The following is a 24,650-nucleotide window of genomic DNA, read 5'->3' as shown; positions in this document are numbered from 1 at the left end:
AGGTCTTTGATCCATTTTGAGTTATAGATATCAATAGGAGTGTTTTGGGTATCCACTTGTTGAAGTCCATTTGTTGTGGTCTTAGCAGTTTGGTTAAAAAAAAGTCAATTGGCCATACATGTATAACTTTTTCTGGATTCTCAGTTCTGTTCCATTGGTTTATATATCTAACCCTTACACTATATCAGTAAGAAATTGTTCTGATCGTTATAGCTTTGTAGTAAGTTTCAAAATAGGGATATGTGAGTCCTGTAACTGTGTTCTCCTTTTACAGTAGTGTTTTGGCTATTTGGGGTTCCTTGCAGTTCCAAATGAATTGAAAATGGCTTTTCTGTTCCTGAAAAAAGGGTTGTTGGAATTTTAATAGAGGTTATGTTGAATCTGTGATTACTATCTTAATATTTAAGTTTCTCAGTCCTTGAACAAAGCATGTCTTTATATTAATTTAGATCTTTAAAATTTTCCTGTAGCAATGGTTTGTAGTTTTTAGTGAACAAATCTTAAACCTTCTTGGTTAAATTTATTTCTGGATAATTTTTGAATAGACTTGTTTATTCATTTCCTTTTGGATTGTTATTGCTAATATATAGAAATGCTACTGAATTTTCTTTGTTGATCTTGTATCCTACAGTATTGCTGAGTTTATTAGCTCTAATAGTTTTCCCCACAGATACAGAAATTAGGGTTGATTTCCTTTAGGATTGACTGGTTTGATCTCCCTGCAGTCCAAGGGACTCTCAAGAGTCTTCTCCAGCACCACAGTTCAAAAGCATTAATTCTTTGGCGCTCAGCCTTTTTCACAGTCCAACTCTCGCATCCATACGTGACTACTGGAAAAACCATAGCTTTGACTAGATGGTTATGTGTCTTGGTGTAAATCGTTTTTGTGTTTATCTTTCTTGGAGTTCAGTTAGCTTCTTGGACATGTATATTTTGTGTCTTTAGCTAATTTGCTAAGTATTTAGCCATTATTTCTTGATTTCTTTTTCTGCCTCCCTTCTTTTCTCTCCTGAAACTTTTGTTATGTGTATGTTGGTATGCTCGATGATGTCCCACAGGTCTTTGTTCAGTTTTTTTTTCTTCGAGCTCCTTAATCTGGTAATTTTAATTAACCTCTTCACTCTTTCTGATTCTTCTTTCTGCTGGCTCAAATCTGCTATTAAACTGTGTAGTGAAATTTTCATTTCAGTTAGCGTACTTTTTAGTTCCAGAATTTGTTTGGTTCTTTTCTGAATTTCTTATCTCTTTATGATACTCTGTTTGTTGAGACATTGTTCTGGTTTCCTTTAGCCCTTTGTATTTAAGACAATTGATGTCTGTTTCTCATCAGTGGCAGTTTCTGCTAATGTCACAGCTCCCCCCCACCCCCTGTGGGCTGTACTGTATTGTTTCTTTGCATGCTTTGTAATGTTTGTTAGAAAATCAAGCATTTTGAATACTGAATCAATAAGTTGGAGACTCTAGGAGTCAAATATTTTTTTCTTCCCATCTTTGGAGTTGCTTACTATTGGGTTGTGGTTGTGTGTTCATTAAGTGACTTTTCTAAACTATTTCTGAAAGTCTGTATTCTTTGTTTTGGGTAGTTTCTGAAGTCTCTGTCCCTCAGATTGTAATCACCTAGTGTTTTGTTGTTTGAGAGAAATAATATTTTAATAAAGTTTAATGCAAAAAGTCCATGGTGAATAAGTTATCAGGCTCAGTATATTGTCTAAAGGTTGTAAATCCTTCACACATAGGCAAGCAAGAAATCAACTTAGTGCTCATAGCACAGCTGAGACAAGTTGCAGCCTTTAATAAGACTTTACTAAAGGTTTTTCAAGGCAATATAATAGTTTTATTTCAGTTGTCCGTAGATATGGCTGTTTCAGAGCTCTTCAAACAAGAGCCATCGTTACCTTGTCCAACTTGTGTTTTGTTGCAGATATGTGTCTGGAGCCTAAAGGGAATAAAAACAAAAGAAAAGAAATAAGAACTCTTCTAGTCTTTGTTTTATTGGATCTGTGTTAGGGTATTCTGTCTTTCCTTTAAATATTTATTTTTGGCCGCATTGGGTCTTAGTTGTGCCAGGCGGGATCTTTCTTTGTGGTGCCTGGGCTCTTATTTGTGGTATGTGGACTCAGTAGTTGTGACTGCAGGCTTAGTTGCCCTGCAGCATGTGGCATCTTAGTTCCTCTGTTGTTCAGCTGCTAAGTTGTGTCTGACTCTTTGCGACCCTATAGACTGTAGCCTGCCAGGCTCCTCTCTCCATGGGATTTTCTGGGCAAGAATACTGGAGTGGGTTGCTGAGCTTGCCACCAAGGGATCTTCCTGACCCAGGGATCAAACCCGTGTCTCTTGCATCTTCTGCATTGCAGGCGGATTCTTTTACCCCTCAGCCACCAGGGAAAAATTTCTTTTCTCCTTTCCTGTGTTCTCTGGCTGGGGATCTGTAAATTAAACTGAAGAAAGACATATTAACAAGAGAAAACAAACAAGTTTATTAGCACGCAGTCACCTGGCAGTACCTCTCACTGTGAGTAACTCGAAAGAGGATGAGTAGAATTTGGAATCTGTATACCTAACTTCACAGGGGGAAAGAATACTTAGTAGAAAAAAGCAAATAATTTTTGAGACAAAATGGATAACGGGGTCCGTAGGCATTTGTGGCAGTGTCTGAGTGTGGTGCTGAATTTTTTTTTTTTTTTTTGTTCTCCCAAAAAGAGATGAGTTGCTCCAGGAGAGGAGATTAAGAAATTCTTTTGGCAGGCTCTGCATTTAGGTTGATAAGGAATTTTAGGAACTCGCATGCCTTCAGCTCAATTTTTCTTATATCAAAATGGCTTGTTTTGGGGATGGCACATCCTGATCTCGTCACACACTTCTGTAAATGTGATGTTAATTAGTATTGCTCTTTACCTTTTTTCAGAACAGGAAAACTTATGCCATTAGCTATCTATGCTTTATTCTTTAAGAATTGATTTAAATTATAATTCATAAAGATACACAGAGTTAATAGTGGTGGTTTGTCTCTTAGGAATAAGTTTGAGTGTTTAACTTACCATTTAATCTATGGTTCCTGGGGCTACTCTCTAGTTGCTGTGCGCAGGCTTGGTATTGTGGTGGCTTCTCTGTTGCTTTACGCAGGCTCTAGGGTGCGCAGGCTCAGTAGTTGCAGCATACAGGCTTAGTTCCCTTGTGGCATATGGGATTTTCGAGGACCAGGGATCAAACCAGTGTCCCCTGCATTGACAGGCGAATTCTTAACTACTGGACCAACAACGAAGCCCTGCTCATTTAATTATGTAAACATTGTCATTACCTTAGTGAGTTAACCAGTTTCTGTTTATTATATCTGACGTTTGTTGACCTTCCCTCCGCCCTTTCCCCTTTCCAGTACATTGGATAGTAGAAGTGGAGTTTTTGTGTAGTATCTCGAGAATTTTTATTTTAGGAAATACTTTGGTATGACTTAAATTCTGCCATGGCACTTATATTTGAAAGAATTTTGAAAAAGGATGATTAGCAGTGGTATTAATAATTTTGCTTTTTAAAATTTCCCTTTTGAGATTATTCTGCAGTTGTAAATATAAGACATTAGTAAATTTAGACATTAATGTTCAGGAAATTTGATTTCTTCATTGACTAATTTCTGAGCTCTATATTGAAATGAGTATAGTTGCCCAGTTGGCTTCTTCCCCATTTTAAAAAAATCTGTGAATTTACTGTGTTTAGATTGCACTGGTGACTTGAAATTTTTGATGCAATTGAGAGAGCCTTCCAAAACGTTAAATTTAGAATGTAGAAGAGTAGTGGATGCCCATTGTGATGATTGTAATTTAAAAAATCATTAATTGTGGAAATTTTCAAACATACATTAAGTAGAGGGACTACTTAGGCACCTCCCTTTACTAACATTTATAAACACATGGATAACCTTTTTCAGTGACTTCCATATTCCTTGTTTTTTGCCCCAAAGCAAGTTCCAGATACATGGATTTAATTGCAAAGACTTCAGTACATGTCCTTTTATATACAGTTGACCCTTGAATAGCATAGAGGTTGGGGTGCTGTCCATCCACGCAGTTCAAAAGTCTGACTTGAGAAGTCAAAAAATCTTTACAGTTGGCTCTCTCCACTTGCTGCTCCACATCTTTGGATCCAACCAACCTCAGGTCATGTAGTGCTGTATTACATATTTAGTGAAAAAAAAATCTGTATATAAGTATCTCAAACCGTGACAGTTTGAGACCTTATTGTTGAAGGGTCCACTGTACCATCATTGCACTAACAGTTACATCTACAGTGACTAATAATTTCTTAAAAGTCGTTTAATATTCAGCTCATGTTCAAATTTTGGACTGTTTCATAATTTTTACTTTTTGAATTTAGTTGGAATAAGGATCTATGTAAGGTCCACATGTATTTGATTGATCTGTCTGTGAAATCCATGTATTTGTTGAAGAAGCCAGGACATTTGACCTGTAGAATATCTTGTGATCTCCATTTGATGGGATTACTTCCCTCAGTTGTCCTTTAATTTATTATCTGTATTGAATTTCCTGCAAATAGGTAGTGAGATCAGAATTCAGATTCTGTGTGGGGCAGGGGGAAGAATACGTGCTGTGTGCATCATATGGTGTCACATCAGGAGACACTTTATAACTAGTCTGTGTTAAGACTATTGTAATTTCAAAACTAAGCTTCATTGAGGTAGTTTATAATAAAATTATCCAGTTTTAAGTGCATAATTTGGTGAGTTTTAACAAGTGTCTACGTTTGTATAATAACCTTCACCGCAATTAAGATAAATACCCAGTTACCCTTGAAAATTTCTTTCTTCCCTTTGTAGTCATTTCCTTTCTCTCCAGGCCCTTTACCCTCCACTGTGCTGATCTGGTTTGTCACTATATTTTTGCCTTTTCTAGAATTATAATTGAAATCTTATAGTAGTCAGATCATTGTAATTTAAAGGAGGTATAAGATAACTTTGGCCAGGAACTATATAGATCTAATGCTTTCCACTTTTGTATGACAGGGACTTGCCATGAGGTGTTGAAACCTTGTTTCGCTGAGTTGGAGAGACTGGACCTAAATGGCGCAGCATGACTTTGCTCCAGCCTGGCTTAATTTTCCTACCCCACCATCATCAACAAAGGTATTCTTTTCTTGCATCTCTTTTCTTTTTGTCTATCTGCTTTTATTTAGTTCATGTTCTACACAGATGTAGTTAAACTAAAGCTTAATGTTTTGCAGAGAAACACCTAAACTTTCTAAGTTATTTCATATTTAATGTGTTGGTTTATCTATATATGTCAATTTTCAGTATACCATCAACATTCTAAACCATTTACTTCAAAAGTTATCTTTTGTGCTAAAGTTTTACATTTTAAAATTCAAGCCAGTTAAATACATTGCACATTACTTTTGCGGCTTACCTCACTCTGTACTATTCTTCTGATAACTAACTTTGCTTACTTTGCTATAGATAACGTTAAAAATAATCAGAAGTTTTTTAAGTCTTTCCTTACAACTGGAAGACTTCTTTTTCAAATAAATGAGACTTTGGCATATTACTCAGTTTTAGGAGTTATGAGAGCTTTGTAGTGTTGCTACATATCAGATGACTCGCTGATTTTAAAATGTTCATTTTATATAACCGAAACAGAATTTAGTGTATAAGACATGCTTGACATTGAAATTGTCATCTGCTTATAAGCATTGCTGAGAGGGATGTTGAAATTGATTAGAATCAATCTATCTGGCTTCATACTATCTTCCACTTTGTTTTTCCATAGTGCAAAGGAATCAAGAGGGAGGTCTTAATCATCTGCTTACCTGTTAATCAGTTTCTACCATGCTAAGGCATTCATCTAGGACCTTTTGGGGGTCCAAGCAGTTCTTATAGAACAGTTTGCCGAAACAGCTTTTATGGGAACAATTTTATAATTTGCAGAGTTGTTCCCCAGTAAGGACTTGTCCGATCATAATATATTGGAAAAGTTGCACTGGAGACACAGCATATGAACTGACTTTATTTTATGCAGATGGCTTCTCTGGAAGGCTCATTGACTTGCCTGATTTCATATAATTAGTGTGAGCCTAGACTAGAATCTAGGATGCATTTTCTATTTTGTAGTATTTTCATTTGTGCATTTTTAAAAATGATGAAAACATTTTATTTCATAGATTATAAGATGGGATCACAGTTGTTAGGAAATGGGAAAACCATTTCTTAGTTACAGACTCTGTTTGCCCGCCTTTTCTCTTCTATTTAGGTCTCTGAAATTTGCTTTGCTCTCGTTGTTTATGTCTACCCTACCCCCCTGGTTGCTGTCAGCTATGCTTTTCCTGGATTCAGTTTTTCCCAGACCTACTTCAGAGCCTGGAAGTACATGAATTTCTTGCTCCTCTGTTTGTTTCCCTTTTCTCTTTGAAATGAGTTAAGATTTGTTTTCATTTTTAAACATATCAATAAAAATTATCAGCACCTGGAAAATTAGTTACAAACATTATTGAGGATAATTCTTGTCTTCATTGAAGTGTTGATTAAGGTTGAGTAAGATTGACTTTGTTATGTGTGGTGGAATTCTTAATGCTTTCTAGAACCAGACATTTGATCTGGATATAGGCCCTCATGAAATGAAGTCTTGATTTTGCCAATTCTAAATTTTCAATTAATTCTAATTTATTTTAGATTACTTACAGTAAATAATGTCACTTTGAACTCTTAACTAGCAATATTTGAAATTATCTTCTTAGACCTTTCTGAAAGTGGTTTTAACAAACAAATAAATACACACATCATTTAGTAATGACTTACACTGTCTGTATCGCTCAAAATCACTATTCCTGGGTTTTCAGTTATAATTCTTGTTTTCGGACAGAGCCCTTTTAATCTTATCCTGAATAAATGGGATAGTCATAAATAACTGTTGGGTTCTCTTTTTCAGCTTTGTGTTGTCTTTTCTTTTATTCTTTGAAGAGATGAAAAGAGTACTTGAATTAAGGGTTAACAGTGTTTTCAACACTGCACCTGAGTTTTCTAAGGTGTGCAGAATTTTAGCCCCATCATGTGGTGAAATTTTAAACTGCATGTTTTTGTTTCTATACTGGCATTTGAACTGTTCATTAGGACCCGATAAGAAATTTTACATCATGTTTTCATATGCACATAGCTGTAACTAAAAAGTCATTTACCTGTGTTCTTCTTTCTCTTGGAGTCTTTTTATTCCAGTCAAAAAAAAATGCTTAAAAAAATACAAATTGTTCTAATTATGTGTCTTTTATAATGAGACCTCATGTGCAGTTTGAAAAATAGAATTATAATTACTTTCCTTCAATAGTATAAGTAGTATCAGTTTGCATTGAAACTGTGCTTTTTAAACTTTAGGCTAAGAAAGGATGAGAAAATTTAGACTGGTAGCTGAATTCATTGAAACTTCTTGTTTACTAAGTAGTTGTTAACTGTTGACTCACATATTCTAGGAATCAGAAAATTATGATATTATTTTTAAAAATTCAGAAAAAGATTTAAAATGTGGTAACTAATATTTCTCGAGTCATTACTACATACCAGTCACTGTGTAAAGCGCTTTATAAGAAGGCAAACAAAAGCATAAAAGGTAAAATACGGTTCTGCTCTTCCAGCACCACTCGCCCCAACCCATGTAAACAGATGGGGAACTGAGGTTGAGAGAAACAAGTAACTTGACCCAAAGTACTTGAGTTAGCATAGGAACATATGTGTGCTTGACTTTAAATATTTATGTTTAATAACTTTCTTTGTTTGATTAAGAAGTAGACTAATTTTCTGAAGTGAAATACTGGGATGTTTTAATATATATATCAGAATATAATTTTATCTTGGTTTGGATAAGCAAATGAAATTGCTTTTTTTTTCCTTCAAGGATAGCATCTCCAATAATCTATTTCTGTAGTTAGTACATGGGTGTCTTTACTCTGCAGTGGCTGTGTACAGTTGACCCTTGAACAATATGGGTTTGGGCTATTTATGTCCACTTATGTGGATTTTTCCTCCCTAATAAGTAATGTACTGTAGAACTGCGTGATCTGTGGATACTGATTTTGATCATACATAAGAGTCGGCACCCCTAACTCCCTGCATTTTTCAACTGTCAACCTTAATCTTTTATTGAGTGAATCTACATAGATTAATTGGACCTCAAAATGGACTAAGTTGCAGGAATGCTTGGGCATCTCTTGAATGTATTTGTAGGGGAAATTGCTAGCAGTAGAACCTGAATTAGGAAGTTTATACCTTTTGGTAGATAGTGCCTAATTGCTGTCTGGAAAGGTTGTACCAGTTTGTAATCCTATAAAAATTTTATGGAGAGGGGCAGATTTTTCACTATTGGCAATGCTGGCTGTTGTCCCATTTTTTCATATTTGTGAAATTCAATGAAAAATGACACTTCATTGTTTTGGTTTGCATTATTTAATTATGACTGAGAACATTTTTGTCTTAGGAAATGTTATTCATATAACGTATTTCTTAGTGGTTTATTTGTAATAGCTCTTTTCATATTGAGGGGATGCATATTCTGCATATATTTTCCTACAGTATATTTGTCTTAATAATTCTAAAAGAACCATGTGGATAGTTCTAAAGAAATATTTAAACGTACAGAGAAGCATGGAGAATAAGTCACATCATTACATTTTGCAGTTTTATCTGTGTGTCTCTTATGGAAATAAACAATTGAAGTCTGCTGTTGACTTCTTCACAGTCCTTTTTCTGTTTTCGTTTTTTCCCCAGAGATATTCTCAGTATATGTTTTTATATTGTTACTCAGTTCAGTTCAGTCGCTCAGTCGTGTCCGACTCTTTGTGACCCCATGAATTGCAGCCCGCCAGGCCTTCCTGTTCATCACCATCTCCCGGAGTTCACTCAGACTCACGTCCATCGAGTCGGTGATGCCATCCAGCCATCTCATCCTCTGTCGTCCCCTTTTCCTCCTGCCCCCAATCCCTCCTAGCATCAGAGTTTTTTCCAGTGAGTCAACTCTTCCCATGAGGTGGCCAAAGTACTGGAGTTTCAGCTTTAGCATCATTCCTTCCAAAGAAATCCCAGGGTTGATCTCCTTCAGAATGGACTGGTTGGATCTCCTTGCAGTCCAAGGGACTCTCAAGAGTCTTCTCCAACACCACAGTTCAAAAGCATCAATTCTTCGGCGCTCAGCCTTCTTCACAGTCCAACTCTCATATCCATGCATGACCACAGGAAAAACCATAGCCTTGACTAGATGGACCTTAGTCGGCAAAGTAATGTCTCTGCTTTTGAATATGCTATCTAGGTTGGTCATAACTTTTCTTCCAAGGAGTAAGCATCTTTTAATATCATGGCTGCAATCACCATCTGCGGTCATTCTGGAGCCCCCCAAAATAAAGTCTGACACTGTTTCCACTGTTTCCCCATCTATTTCCCATGAAGTGATGGGACCAGATGCCATGATCTTCGTTTTCTGAATGTTGAGCTTTAGGCCAACTTTTTCGCTCTCTTTCACTTTCATGAAGAGGCTTTTTAGTTCCTCTTCACTTTCTGCCATAAGGGTGGTGTCATGTGCATATCTGAGGTTATTGATATTTCTCCCAGCAATCTTGATTCCAGCTTGTGTTTCTTCCAGTCCAGCGTTTCTCATGATGTACTCTGCTGGATATCAAAAGAGTTTTCTGTACATATAGAACATTAATATAAATGATTACCATTCATATTCTGAACCTGTTTTTATATTTGTTATTTATATCTTTTAGATTTCCCCCCATGTTGATATCTGCAGATTTGCTGTAATTATCTTAAAAACTGTTCCCGAGTCTCTTGCATTTCAGGTGGATTCTTCAGTCTGAACCACCAGGGGATCCTCAAAACTCTGTATTCTATTTTTTGCCTCTGTATCACACTGTGTTTGTCTCATTAAGTTGAGATTGTTTATATCACTAGGAAAGATTGAGGACAGGAGGAGAAGGGGATGACAGGAAAAGATGGTTGGATGATATCACCGACTCAACGGACATGGGTTTGGATGGACTCCGGGAGTTGTTGATGGACAGGGAGGCCTGGCGTGCTGCAGTTCATGGGGTCGCAAAGAGTCGGACACGACTGAGCCACTGAACTCTATAATGAATACTGCATTGACTATTCTTTTACTGTCTCCTTGCATGCATGGATAAGAATTCTTTAGACTCCTGCTTCTCAGACTTTAATGGCTATGAAAGTAACCTGGGAATTGTGTTAAAATGCATATTCTAATTGAAGTAAATTTCTAATGGGGTCCTAGTCCTGACAGTCTTCAAAGTATTGCTGATTGTGCTTGTCTCTGGACCACATTGTGAATGGCAAGGCTCTGCTGCTGCTGCTAAGTCACTTCAGTCATGTCCGACTCTGTGCGACCCCATAGGTGGCAGCCCACCAGGCTCCCCCGTCCCTGGGATTCTCCAGGCAAGAACACTGGAGTTGGTTGCCATTTCCTTCTCCACTGCATGAAAGTGAAAAGTGAAAATGAAGTCTCTTAGTCGTGTCTGACTCCTAGCGATCCCATGGACTGCATGCAGCCTACCAGGCTCCTCCGTCCATGGGATTTTCCAGGCAAGAGTACTGGAGTGGGTTGCCATTGCCTTCTCCGGCAAGGCTCTGACCTATAGTTAGAAGAAAAATTGCTGGAATTCAGTTCCATACTGCCAAATTTCTTTTCCATCTGGTATACTGATTTATACTCCTGTATGCTGTACATAACTATTCTTTTTACTTTGTACTCTTGCTCTCTTGCCAAGACTTTGTCAGATTATCAGAGTTAACATTTTTGCCAGTCTTTGTTATGAAATGTATTTTTACTGTTTCTTGGACATTGGGTTATATTTCTGTGAATTGCCTATTCACATCCTTTGTTTATTATTTCTTCTGGGCTGCCTTTCTTGGGGGAGTACTGGTTTGGTGGGGGAGAGAAAAAGAGAGTGTGTGTGTGTGTGTGTGTGTATCTTGAAGTAGTAATGTTGTTTCTAGCAACATTGATTAATTTTTCCTTTAATGTCTTTTGGAATTTTTAATGTGGAAAATCAATCATTCACAAATAATATCAGTTTTCTTTCTATATTTTCAATCCTGTTACTTGTGTTTCTTATTCAGTATTTTACTATGCTGGCTATATGTCAGAGTCTGAAAGGTCTGAAATTTTACCCTGCATTCAAGATAACTGTAATAAGCTAGCTTGTTACTGTTTCATGGATGCTGGCAGAGATGAGACTTCCAGGTCTCATGAGACAAAGTGCATTATTATTACTAGCACAGCAGGCAGCATAAGCATGATTTTGGCACTGGTTCTTCCTGTCCCTTAAAACCTCTGGGAGTTGACATGGAGCAGCTCAGGTATATGCCTCCCTTGTATATCTGCCACATTTATAAGAATCCTGTTCTTTGTCCCGGAGTAGGACATTACCTGACCCTCAATATTCCTTACAAACATAACCCTGAGAAAAGGGCCATAGAAAGAGCTGTCAAGGCCTTGCGTTCTTGGCATGCAAATAAGAACATGGAGGGATGCTCAGTATTATATCTTTTTACCTTTTCATACTGTTCATGGCGTTCTTAAGGGAAGAATACAGACGTGGTTGCCATTCCCTTTTCCAGTAGACAACATTTTGTCAGAATTCTCCACCATGACCTGTCTGTCTTGGGTGGCCCTACATGGCATGGCCCATAGTTTCATTGAGTTAGTCAAGGCTGTGGTTCATATGATCAGTTTGATTAGTTTTCTGTGGTTGTGGTTTTTATTCTCTCTGCCTTCTGATAAGGATAAGAAGCTTGCTGACTGACTGGGGGAAACTGGGTCTTGTTGTGATGGGCGGGGCCATGCTCAGTAAACCTTTAATCCAATTTTCTGTTGATGAGTGGGGCTGTGTTTCAAATCCTAAAAGATGATGCTGTTAAAGTGCCACATTCAATATGGCAGCAAATGTGGAAAACTCAGCAGTGGCCACAGGACTGGAAAAGGTCAGTTTCCATTCCAGTCCTAAAGAAAAGCAATGCCAAAGAAGGTTCAAACTGCTGCACAATTGCACTCATCTCACACACTAGCAAAGTAATGCTCAAAATTCTCCAAGCAAGGCTACAACAGTATATGAATTGAGAACTTCCATATGTTCAAGCTGGATTTAGAAAAGGCAGAACCAGAAATCAAGCTCCCAACATCCATTGGATAATAGAAAAAGCAAGAGGTTCCAGAGGAACATCTATTTCTGCTTTATTGACTATGCCAAAGTCTTTGACTGTGTGGATCATAACAAAGTGTGGAAATTCTTCAAGAGATGGGAATACCAGACCACCTTACCTGCCTCCTAAGGAATCTGTATGCAGGTCAAGAAGCAACAGTTAGAACTGGATAGGGAACAACAGACTGGTTCCAAATTGGGAAAGCGGTACGTCAAAGCTGTATATTGTCACCTTGCTTGTTTAACTTATATGCGGAGTACATCATGTGAAATGCCAGGCTGGATGAAGCACAAGCTGGAATCAAGATTGCCAGGTGAAACATCAATAACCTTAGATGTGCAGATGACAACACCTTTATGGCAGAAAGCAAAGAAGAACAAAAGAGCCTCTTGATGAAAGTGAAAGAAGAGAATGAAAAAGTTGTCTTAAAACTCAACATTTAAAAAATGTAGGTAGATCATGGCATCCGGTCCCATTACTTCATGGCAAATAGATGGGGAAACAATGGAAACAGTGACAAACTTTCTTTTGTAGCGCCAAGATCACTGCAGATGGTGACTACAGCCATGAAATTAAAAGATGCTTGCTCCTTGAAGGAAAGCTATGACCAACTTAGGTAGCATATTAAAAAGCAGAGACATTAACTTTGCTGACAAAGGAAGTGTGGTGTTGGAGAAGACTCTGGAGAGTCCCTTGGACTGCAAGGAGATCAAACCAGTCAATCCTCAAGGAAATCAGTCCTGAATGTTCATTGGAAGGACTGATGCTGAAGCTGATACTCTAATATTTTGGCCACTGGATGTGAAAAACTGACTCACTGGAAAAGACCCTGATGCTGGGAAAGATTGAATGCAGGAGGAGAAGGGGATGACACAGGATGAGATGGTTGGATGGCATCACTTACTCGATGGACATGAGTTTGAGCAAGCTCCAGGAGTTGGTGATGGGCAAGGAAGCCTGGTGTGCTGCAGTCCATAGGGTTGCAAAGAGTTGGTCATAACTGAGCGACTAAACTGAGGGATGCTCAGGGTCCATGATGATTGCCTGTCCCAACAGTCCATACATGTTGCAGCCAAACTTGAATTTCGCATGATTGTAGCACTCTCAGCTACTCTGATTAATCTGACAGAGACCAGAACCAAATCCATTTAATTGTCTTACACAGCAATTAAGGCTACTACCAGTGTCCCAAGCAGCAGTGAGTGAGACCAGGATTTAGGCAGTTGTGAATAGCTTAAGGGGCACTAGTAAATGATTTTTTTCAGCCAACCAATATATGGTCTAAGGCCACTCTGTTATCCTTTAAAATCCACTCAAGGGAGGGACTTCCCTGGTGGTCCAGTGGTTTAAACTGCATACTTGCACCACAGGGGGCATGGGTTCGATCCCTGGTCAGGGAACTAAGTCTCCCCTCGCCCCCACCAAAAAAAAATTTGGTATTATTATTATCTACAATTATAGAGGCAATACAGTGGGTCAAAAAGCAACCCTTACCCTCAATAGAAAACATTCTGTGGCTTATTCCCTCTCCCCCATACAAAGTGATTGATTGAATTTTCCTGATATGTAACCATTCAGAGATTTGAATAGTTCTGCCCCTGTGGTGTTGGTTGGCAACATCAGTGTACATAACATATCCTCATGCATATCCTGGTGAAAAACAGATCACTCAAAAACAAGCATTGTTGCCTTGTTCATGTCGGTAGACTCACGTCACCCTGCATTGCTTACTCTGGTGACTCTCTAATCCTCTCTAACAACTGGGTCTCAGTATCTTCTGCTGTTTCATCAGTGGTGCTAGCTGAAAGAGGAACACATGCTACCTTTTGGGCTGCAGCCTTCCTGAAAGTCCAAGACAGTTGTCGTTAGCAGCAGGCAGAATCAGCTCTTCATTAACAATAAAGGCCTTCTTAGCTTTAGCAGTTTTTAGTTAGCTACTAAAAATGATGCTCTCAGTGCAGCCATGTTTGATGAAGTGGAGGCCTTCAATAATTGCTTCTGTTCTTCATGTTCATGTCTTTTTCTTTTGAAAAACTCCAGAGGCTTGTCTTTTAATGCAGGGTGCTTGGTCTCCATCTGGTGAAGCAGTTTTGAAGGTTTCATGGCTTTATTGGGTCAGCACATAATATACAAGGTAGACTTGGCGAATGTGAATCACCTGTTGCAGCGTACTTGTAATTTAAGTAGGATTCTTAAGTGCAGCTTTCTTTTTTGTTGGCAGTCTTAAGAGTCTTCTGCTGTTTCACCTGGGTCTTTGCCCACTTTTCAAAGAAGTGCTCCAGCAGTGTTTGTTTTTTTACTCATTTTGGCTAGGGTTATCTTTTGTGGTGCTTCCCTGGTAACTCAGCTGGTAAAGAATCTGCCTGCAGCGCAGGACCCTGGTTCGATCCCTGGGTTGGGAAGATCGCCTGGAGGAGGGCAAGGCCACCCACTGCAGTATTCTTGTGTGGAGAATCCAAGGACAGAGAAGTCTGGCTGTCTGTAGTCCATGGGGTCACAAAGAGTCGGACACGATTGAGTGACTAAACACAGCACAGGTTTTGAGGGCCTACCAAAAAACCTGTGACCCAGACAAATGTGCGGGGTGGGAAGGAAGGACGGATGGAAGTGGTAAATAAAATAATGGGCAGCCTACACACAGACTAAAATAAGTGTTGGATTCTAACTTAAAGGTTTTCACCAGATGCAGCTGTACAGTTGAAGGACATCAACTCATTTGCCACTATAAAGCATGCCACCAGATGCGGCCCTGTTGTGACTTGACATTCACTGATAGGGTTTTGATGATAACCTGCAAGCAGTTGATTTATTACGGTCTCTGTGCAGTCAGAAGTCCATACCTTGTGGCTCAGCTGGCAAAGAATCCACCTGCAATGTGGGGACCTGGGTTCAATCCCTGGGTTGGGAAAATCCCCTGGAGAAGGGAAAGGCTACTCACTCCAGTATTCTGGCCTGGAGAATTGCATGGACTGTATAGTCCGTGTGGGGTCACAAAGAGTTGGACAGGACTGAGTGACTTTCACTGTGCAGTCAGACCTCTCTGCTAATGGTAATCTGTATTTGCAGCTGCTCCCCAGTGCTAGCATCACCATCTCAGCGCCACCTCAGATCATCAGGCATTAGATTCTCATAAGGAGTGTGAAACTTAGGTTCGTTCTGTGCATGGTTCATGGTAGGGTTTGCAATCCTATGAGAATTTAATATTTTCACTGATCTGACAGGAGGTGGAACTCAGGCAGTAATGTGAATGATGGGGAGCAGCTGTAAATACAGTTGAAGCTTCTCTCACTCACCCACTGCTCACCTGCTTGTGGCTTGGTTCCTGACAAGCTACGGACCTGTAGAGGTCCATGGCCTGGCATCTTGGGGACCCTTGTTCCAGGGGATAAGGAGATCATTAATTGTTCTCCTTTGTACCTGTGCTTTCTGGTGTTAAAGATATTTCTTCTCCCAATTGCTAGGGTTTTTGCTCTCCCTCTTTAGCCATGTAATCTGTATGCAGTGTCCCATTCCCATCGCTCTAACTTCACTTTAAAACTCTTCTTGTACCTAGATATTTTAATCTAGAGGAACTGGGTGTGAGTGGGACAGGGGCATTTATAAATAATTTTCAGAGGCCCCATTTTAAAGATACCTCACCCTCATCTTGATCTACTTTGGATACTGTAGGCGGCGATTCCGTGAGAAGTGTACACAAGCAAATGGCTGTTGTCTACATGTCTAGGACCATGCCAGTTCAACAGGAGAATCCAGATGGCCAAATTGTTTGAATTCCTTTTTGGTTAGCCATTACCCTGTGGGGTGGCCTGGCCTGTAGTTGTTCTTGGGGAAAAGAAAGAAACATATCTAGGGATAATCAGAGCAGAATTTTTAGTGTAAGTCTGTACTGTCATAACTCTTCCACTTCTGTCATCCTGATTACTACACAAGAAGTGGCCAAGAGAAGATGATCCCCTTTTGGTTATGCTGCATTCATTCATCTTACTAAGATGTGGGACGAGATGAGGGGTATAGAGGTGTAGTGTAAATGGTTCTGAGTTGAATTTTGAGGAGACTGTTAAAATGCTTGTCTGTACTTGTGAATAATAGAGAGTATGAAACGTCCATTGAGTACTTTGAATATTGATTCATTGGAGGATGACCTTTTTGACAAAAGATGTACTGTTTAATGGACTGTTCCTGGTCTAGAATATACCCATTACATGAATTAATTTCAGGAGACACAATACTGTGACCAGAGTTAGCCCATCAGACTGCAGCAGTAATAATGTAACCTGAAAAAGTTAAGTAGTGATCCAGCTCCGTTGAGGACTCCATGAAGAAGTCAAATCTTTGATGTAGTTCCGTGTGATGTGGTGTTCTTTACAGTGAGACAGATGGACCAGCTTTTGGCAGGAGTCACAAGCTGGCATGCAGTAGAGGTCTCTGCATCAGAAAGATAAAGTCCTTTCTTTTGTAACCAGTCTGTGATAGTGGGTGTGTTCCATGTCTGGTGTGATAATGGGTCTAGGTGGTATCCTAAAGATTTGATCAGCATTCTGATTTCAGTCACTCTCAATGCCATTCACTTTCATCAGATAGCAAGCCTTACTGAATCAACATGAATGACTCAGATTGTCTCAGCAGCAGCTGCAATTTCCCATCATGTGTGACCCCAAGATAGGTTTTTAATTGGCTAGTCTATAGTTTTTCAGTGATAGATGAGGAGGCCATTAGCAACGATACAAGAGTTAGAAAAAAATAAAATGTCTTGTCCTTAAGAATATCTAAGGCAAGGATCATAGTTTTTATTCCATTGAGGTGATTGGCACTTACTCATTTGGTTTTCCAGAGTTGTTGGGGCTGGGTGGCTACTGTGTGTACCATCATCTTTTAACTTAGCTGAACTATCAGTGAACCAGGCTCAGTCATTTAGGGGAACTTTTCTGATTTGAGAGCCTTATTGAAACACTGGCTTGTCATGGTGGCAGGAAGGGGAATAAAGTATACTGCGAATTTATGGCTGGTACTTGAAGGGCGAGGCCAGCTGTGTTGTTGAACACATGATTTCCATTTGATCAAGAGCCCTCTTGGGTTCTTTTATTGGTTAGTCCTTAGTTTAAGTTTGCTTTCAGTAAGAGCTCAGCATTATGGCAGGAGCCACATTGTTTTTTTGGCTGACTAGGGATTGAACACTGAACCTTGGCCATGGCAGTGAAAGCCTGGAATCCTAACCACTAGGCTACCAGGGGGACTCAATTTTTAAAAGGAGTGTGTACTTGGTGTGTGTGTCAGGCAGGTAACATTGCTGTACTGGAAAATAGTCTTTCTGAATACTGCAGAGCCAAGTCTTCAGCCGCATATGATTTATTTTCTTTCCTTCTGGAAGCTGTACTTTTTATTAGACCATTTTGAAGGGGATGGGAATCATCTGTCACCCTGTGACATTTCCTGAATGGGAGAATCTAGAGCATTTTTATTACAAGCATGTAACGTTAGCATCAACTATGAAACACACTGGTACTGAATTGGCCTAGTGGCTCCAACTGCAGAATCACTTTAATTTCCCACTCTTAAACTGCTGAGATTTTTCCAGATTTTTATCAGCCATGTTGGGATACTAGGGTCCATTCCCACCGTGGGCACACAGACTAAGGAGTTTGTTTATTTTATTTTTCTAAAATTTATTTAATTAGAGGTGAATTACTTTACAATATTTAGTGGTTTTGGCCATACATTGACATGAATCATCCATGGGTGTACATGTGTTCCCCAAACTGAACCCCCCTCCCAACCCCTCCCCATCCCATCCCTCAGGGTCATCCCAGTGCTCCGGCCCTGAGCATCCTGTCTCATGCATCAAACCTGGACTGGCGATTGCCGGGAGCCAGCATGGGCCATCCCACCCATGACAAGGTCGTGTGGAAGAGAACTGTTAAGCAAGGCTTCAGGACTCAAGGGGCTCCCTAGACCAGCTCGAGCATCTACCCCAAAACCAGAATCTGTCTGTCTTACTGTTTTGCGCCTTTCACCAACTCTCCTGACATACAGGGGGCTATCCCCGACCACCTTTCTCTGGAGAAAATCAACTTAGGGGCTCTAGCTAATAAGTCTCCTGGACATGAGAGGAATATTTCAAACCAAACCCCCTCTGTTAGCATTCTAGCTTGCTTGGCAGGTTTATCCAGATTCTTGGAGCTACGCATGTGATTATTTGCAGCCTCCCAACTGTGAGAGGCACGGGAAGCCTAAAACATAGAGCTTTTCAAAGAGTTAAAAGTTATTAGAGTAGTGCTGGTATAGGATTTCATTACTGGGCCAATGCTTGTTGCTAAGTTCCCATATCTCTTACCCACTGTGCACCTGGGAGTGCATTAGTTAACATAGTTGGAATGTAAGAAAAACAAGTGTAGCCTTGAATTTAACCACATCAGACCTTTGAGCTAATTGGTTCTTTCTTGTAAGTCACTGCACCTTTGCTCTGTGAGAAGTGTAACTCTGTTTAGCATTTTCTGAGGCTGACATAGATTAGAAATATAAAGAAAAAACACTTTGAGGGAAAATAAGTTTTCTGGTTGAGCAGCCTTTATCAAAAGAGGGTCATAAAATGTTTACAGGCCTCCAAGGCCAGAAGATAATGTACACAACATCATTTGTGGGAAAGGTTTGCAGAAAAAAATCCTGGTTTCGATAAGGGCAAAATTCCTGGAATGTTTGGGCTGACTGTATGACCTTACATCTTTCATTTCCCTCTATGTACAAGTTAAGGTATAAAAGTCTCTTTTGAAAATAAAGTAACGGGCCTTACTTGAAGAAGCTTGGTCACCCCGTGTCTTTTTTTTTTTTTTTTCTTTCTCTCTCTTACTCTCTTTTTCAGGCTGAGCCCTTGGAGCGTAGAGGCTCCCTGCGTTCACTTATCTGCCCGGGTTTCTAAGACCTGAACGGGAAGAAGTTCTGCGTCTTCACTCCCTTGGGAGACCGGGAGGGCACCTGTGGCTTCCATGAACAGGGCGAGCCCCTTGTCTCGGGGCTTTATTGGCTTTCTGTGTAAACCAAGGAATATCAGCCTTTTTCTCTCCTCTATTCCTCTCTGATTCATTCATTTGCCAACGCTGTTTCTCCTTCGGGTTCCCCTGGATCCTGCAGGGGCTGGACCCTGACAGGCGATCTGTTTCACATATAGTCATATACATGTTTCAATGCTATTCTCTCAAATCATCTCACCCTCGCCTTCTCCCACAGAGTCCAAGAGTCTGTTCCTTACATCTGTGCCTCTTTTGCTGGCTCGCATATAGGGTCATCGTTATCATCTTTCTAAATTATATATATATGTGTTAATATACTTGATGTTTTTCTTTCTGACTTACTTCACTCTGTATAATAGGCTCCAGTTTCATCCACCTCATCAGAACTGAATCAAATGTATTTTTTTTAATAGCTGAGTAATATTTCATTGTGTATGTGTACCACAGCTTTCTTATCCACTCGTCTGCCAATGGATATCTAGGTTGCTTCCATGTCCTGGCTATTATAAACAATGCTGCTATGAACATTGGGGTACACGTGTCTCTTTCAATTCTGGTTTCCTCAGTGTGTATGCGCAGTATGGCAGTTCTATTTCCAGTGTTTTAAGGGACTCTCCACACTGTTCTCCGTAGTGGCTGTACTAGTTTGCATTCCCACCATCAGTGTAAGAGGGTTCCCTTTTCTCCACACCTTCTCCAGCATTTATTGTTTATAGACTTTTTGATAACAGCCATTCTGACTGGTGTGAGACGGTACCTCATTGTGGTTTTGATTTGCATTTCTCTGATAATGAGTGATGTTGAGCATCTTTTCATGTGTTTGTTAGCCATCTGTAGGTCTTTGGAGAAGTGTCTGTTTAGTTCTTTGGCCCATTTTTTGATTGGGTGGTTTATTTTTCTGGAATTGAGCTACATGAGCTGCCTGTATATTTTTGAGGTTAATTCTTTGTCAGTTGCTTTGTTTGCTATTATTTTCTCCCATTCTGAAGGCTGTCTTTTCACCTTGCTTATGGTTTCCTTCATTGTGCAAAAGCTTTTAAGTTTAATTAGGTCCGATTTGTTTATTTTTGCATTTATTTCCATTACTCTGGGAGGTGGGTCATAGAGGATCTTGCTGTGATTTATGTCACAGAGTGTTTTGCTTATGTTTTCCTCTAGGAGTTTTATAGTTCTGGTCTTACATTTAGATCTTTATTCCATTTTGAGTTTATTTTTGTGTATGGTGTTAGAAAGTGTTCTAGTTTCATTCTTTTACAAGTGGTTGACCAGTTTTCCCAGCACCACCTGTTAAAGAGATTGTCTTTTCTCTGTTGTATATTCTTGCCTAGACTAAGGAGTTTAGTATGTATGTGCCTATCAGAGTTACAGTCTAAGCTTTCAGGACAGCTCATGATTTCTTTAGCATGGAATGTGGGAAAGTTCAGGGTGGAGGGGGAGACTATTCCTTTGGGGGTTGCATGGGTGGCCTGGAGGCTTTTTCTCTTGTGGCTTCTCAAGCCAGGATTGGTGTTGAGTTCTCTTCTATGTACCTCCTGGCCCCAGGAAACACCCCAGGCTGGTACCTTTCATGCCCCTGTGTACCACAGTGCCATGGCTTTGCCCTGTACGGAAAAGTTTGAGTTACTCTTGTGCTTAATGCTGTCTCCCCTCCATGGGAGTGGGTAGGATGCTAACTTGGGTACCTGTGTGAAGCAGAACTATAAGAGTTTGTTTCTTTCTTGCCTTAAGTTCTGGTGCACACTGACTTTCTTGTTAAAGCAGCTGAGTTTGATGTGGGGAAGAAAGGAGTCAGAAAGTACAAAGAGCACAGAATACATCCACTCCAGAAAGCTAGGCTTTGCATTTTCGTTTCCAGTGTCAGTAGCAGTTTGGCCTTAACAAATTTACTTCTAATGTTTTCAGTCTTTCCCAAACTCTCTATTCTCACTGCTGTTCAGCTTTGGTGACCTCTTGACTTTAGTGGCTGCAGCCATATTGCCTTTCAGATGGGACCCCATCTCATGATAATACATCTCTTCCTTCTACTCAGAGGAGAATTTCAGCATTAAAGCAGTATTTGGACATCTTGCTTCAGTCCTGCCCCTTGCCACTTACTTAGTTGCTAAACAGTGAGGAACCTTTACTTCCACCCATCATTTGGATGAGAACAATTGTTGCCAGGTCCTGAAGAATCTTATCCTGTGCCCCCGTCTGGCCTAAGAGACCCTACCCTTGTTTTTCTAGAAAGTTTTAGCTTTGAGAGCATGGTATCTTCATCACCATAATTGGTAGGGTTGTGAAGTGTTTGGGTTTTTACCCTACTTAAAATTAAAAGCTTAGCAAGCCGGGTTGTCACTGTTGTTTCGTAGATGCTGGTGGAAGACAGATGAAGGGCTTTGTCCTTCATGCATAGAAGCAGCATGAGGATGCAGCCAGGAGCAGTAGAGGAACTTGCACTATTAAGTCCCACAGTGGCCAGTGTGGAGGAGCCTAGTTAAATGAAAAGAGTGTGTGCAGTGTGTTTGTATTAAAACTGAGGAGCTTTTCTATTTGTCCTGGAGAGAATTGTAATAATGGTTTTTACAACATTCTTCCTTTGACAGGTTTTTTTTAAAACACTTGTTTTGGGGAAGAGTTTGGAAATAAATCTATAGAGAACTTAAAATAGAACTATAGCTTCATTTGCCATAATTTTCTAATCTTGAAGAAAACCTTGAGCTATTTAAATCAAAGAATGTGAAATACACGATAACTATGTTTTATTTTAAAAGAAGTGTACTATATTTGTCTTGACGCCTTTACAGTGGCTTTACCTTTAAAGTTTTTGGGTGAATATAGTTGTTAAACTCTTTAAGAATGGTACTCTCATTTATCTTAGGTAGAAAAAATAGATGAACAGTGGAATCCCTCATAAGTTTTCAGTTACCAAACACATTGAAATAATTATAAAATATTCTTCTTAATCATTTAAAATTCTTGGGAATAAATGAAGCCAGTGTATTACTAGTTTCTAAAGTTAGTCAAATTTTATATGTATGTTTATCTGTATGCTTATAATTTGTTTCAGTCGTCATTGAATTTTGAAAAGCATTCTGAAAACTTTTCATGGACAGAAAATCGTTATGATGTGAACCGCCGACGACACAACTCTTCAGATGGCTTTGATTCTGGTATTGGACGTCCTAATGGAGGTAAAGTTGCTGAGAAATAGAATTTAAGAAGAGTTTTCTTCATATTCTTGCAAGAATTGTTTTGATTGTGATTGAGTCTTTAAGCATAACCATCTTTGAATTTGTAATACTTTGCCGTTATTTTTAAAAGGTAACTTTGGAAGGAAAGAAAAAAATGGATGGCGTACACATGGAAGAAATGGTACTGAAAACATAAATCATCGAGGGGGATACCATGGTGGAAGTTCCCGTTCTCGTAGCAGTATTTTCCATTCTGGAAAAAGCCAAGGACTACATGAAAACAACATACCTGACAGTGAAACAGGGAGGAAAGAAGACAAGAGAGAACGCAAGCAGTTTGAGGCTGAGGATTTTGTAAGTTGCTTGTAATTTTAATATGAATGAGGTTTCTACAAGTGCTATTTAAGCATCAAATCTCTCAGGAGATTTTATCATTACATATCATTTTCTCCAGAGATCACACTTGACAGGTTCAATTATTTTTTAATGTTTATTTATTTATTTTGGTTCAGTTATCTTTAGTCTTTACATTTCGTGAGACTTTCTGTAGATAACTCTTTCCTAAGAAAGGATGATTTCTCATATTGATGCAAAGACTGCATTCTCCTGCATTTGCTTTCTTTTTTTTTTTTAACACTTTTTCTTCACATAGTTGAGGATGAGGAGAATATTTAAAGACACCTTGTTTTCTTTAACTTAGTGTGAGTATAGATATTAACCATTTTAATTGTTACAATAAGTAGAAAGTAAGATTTATGAATAATTAGTGTTTAGTTGTTAAGAGTTCATTATGTCAGATTTGTCAGTATATTCTTGAGATTACTTTTAAAAGGAATTTTTTTCTTAAATATGATTAGTTTAAACATTTGTTCTTTTTATTCCACCTTTTTTTTTTCCAGCCATCTCTAAATCCTGAATATGAGAGAGAACCAAATCAGAATAAATCTTTAGCTGCAGGTGTATGGGGTAAGTAATTTTTGATCTATCGTTGAGGGGTATAAAATGTTATTTTTAGGTTTCAGATTTGTGTTTTTTAAAATAGTAGGCTAGAATTAAACTTTATCTTTTAAATACCTGTTTTTGATGTGCTAAGCTATAAAAAAAAGGTAGCACTTTAAAAAAACAAGATATTGGGGACAGAAGAAAAGCTTGATTTGGATAATTATTTACACATATTAGTACCATTAAATATATTCAGATATGAGTTTTTAAAGTAAGTTAAATGTAATGAATTGATATCATTTGGAGAGCAGCTTGATAATCTGTTGAAACAAAAAATTTAGTTTAACTCAATTTATAGTTTTTCAAAGTTGAAAACTTAACTGGAAAGATAAGTACTTTTAATCATAGTATGCTATAAAAATAATTTTTTTACTTAATGCAAATGGTTCTACATAGACAGTTTTAAAAGTAATTGTATAAATTTTGCCTAGAACTAGTCTATGTTTGAAATTATTTGCCTTTTTGGTTGTCAAATCTTGACAGTGTTTCTGGTAATGACTCCCTTTTCTTTAAAACTGCTGAAAGTTTAATTTGATAGCATCTACAGATTAAACTGCACTTAGAGTAACTTAATTAGCTTTTTAAAGATTCAAGTGAAGTTTAAAATAATGGAATAATTTAAAATATGAAGATTTGATATCTGAAAAGTAAATTTAATTATTTGATACCAAATTCAGAGGCGATGCATCCGCTTTGGAACTTGTACACACGTTCTTGTGTTTTTCTATTGAAAATAAGAAATTTACCAAAACAAAAGGATCGTGGCTTATGACAGCATAATAGTCCTAATGATAAAGGCATTATTTTAAACTTTGCCACTTCCTGTGCTGTTCTTTATTGTATTTGGGGGTGATACGCTGGGGGAATTATTTTGTTTCTTTTGATCTCCCAATTTATTTAAGGGCTTCTTGAGGGTGGGGGTGGGGGTGGTCAGACACTTTTGTTAGAACCATGTGAATGGCATTGTTTTTTCTGTATTGCAAATTAGTATTTCTACCACTCTCCCCAGGCCTACACGCCCAGACACACACATACCCAACCAAAAAAATCTCCCAAGCTCCTCTCTTAGGTATGTTTCCTTATTATTCAGTTTTTCTGGGAACAGCTGATTGCATAAGAATGTAGAACCACCTGCAAGGTGTTAAATAAAATCTCTTAAGAAATTAGGAATAATTTGGATTTGATTAAAATGAAAGTAAATAAAATCAAGAATGTTAGTGAGCATTTGTCATATAAAACTACCTGTAGATACTACTGGTACTGATCCTTGGT

The 24,650-nt window shown here is 38.7% G+C and overlaps 1 protein-coding gene across 4 annotated transcripts in view; it reads left to right on the top strand.

The window, feature by feature from the left end:
* GPBP1 (GC-rich promoter binding protein 1) overlaps positions 1–24,650 on the top strand; it is a 70,997-nt gene that overhangs the window by 29,871 nt on the left and 16,476 nt on the right. For 2 of the 4 annotated variants that reach the window (XM_069556494.1, XM_069556495.1), the window contains exons 3-7: positions 5,015–5,134; positions 22,253–22,376; positions 22,507–22,730; positions 23,276–23,342; positions 24,388–24,447. In XM_069556494.1, coding sequence (XP_069412595.1) covers positions 5,072–5,134; positions 22,253–22,376; positions 22,507–22,730; positions 23,276–23,342; positions 24,388–24,447 — 538 coding nt within the window. In that variant the 5' untranslated portion in view covers positions 5,015–5,071. The remainder of the gene's footprint in view (positions 1–5,014; positions 5,135–22,252; positions 22,377–22,506; positions 22,731–23,275; positions 23,343–24,387; positions 24,448–24,650) is intronic. The other 2 variants (XM_069556496.1, XM_069556497.1) reach the window with 1 other exon arrangement.

This window comes from Ovis canadensis, chromosome 16 (assembly GCF_042477335.2).
Source record: "Ovis canadensis isolate MfBH-ARS-UI-01 breed Bighorn chromosome 16, ARS-UI_OviCan_v2, whole genome shotgun sequence".
In the NCBI taxonomy this organism is placed as follows: Eukaryota; Metazoa; Chordata; class Mammalia; order Artiodactyla; family Bovidae; genus Ovis; species Ovis canadensis.
This window is presented reverse-complemented; position numbering and strand designations above follow the sequence as displayed.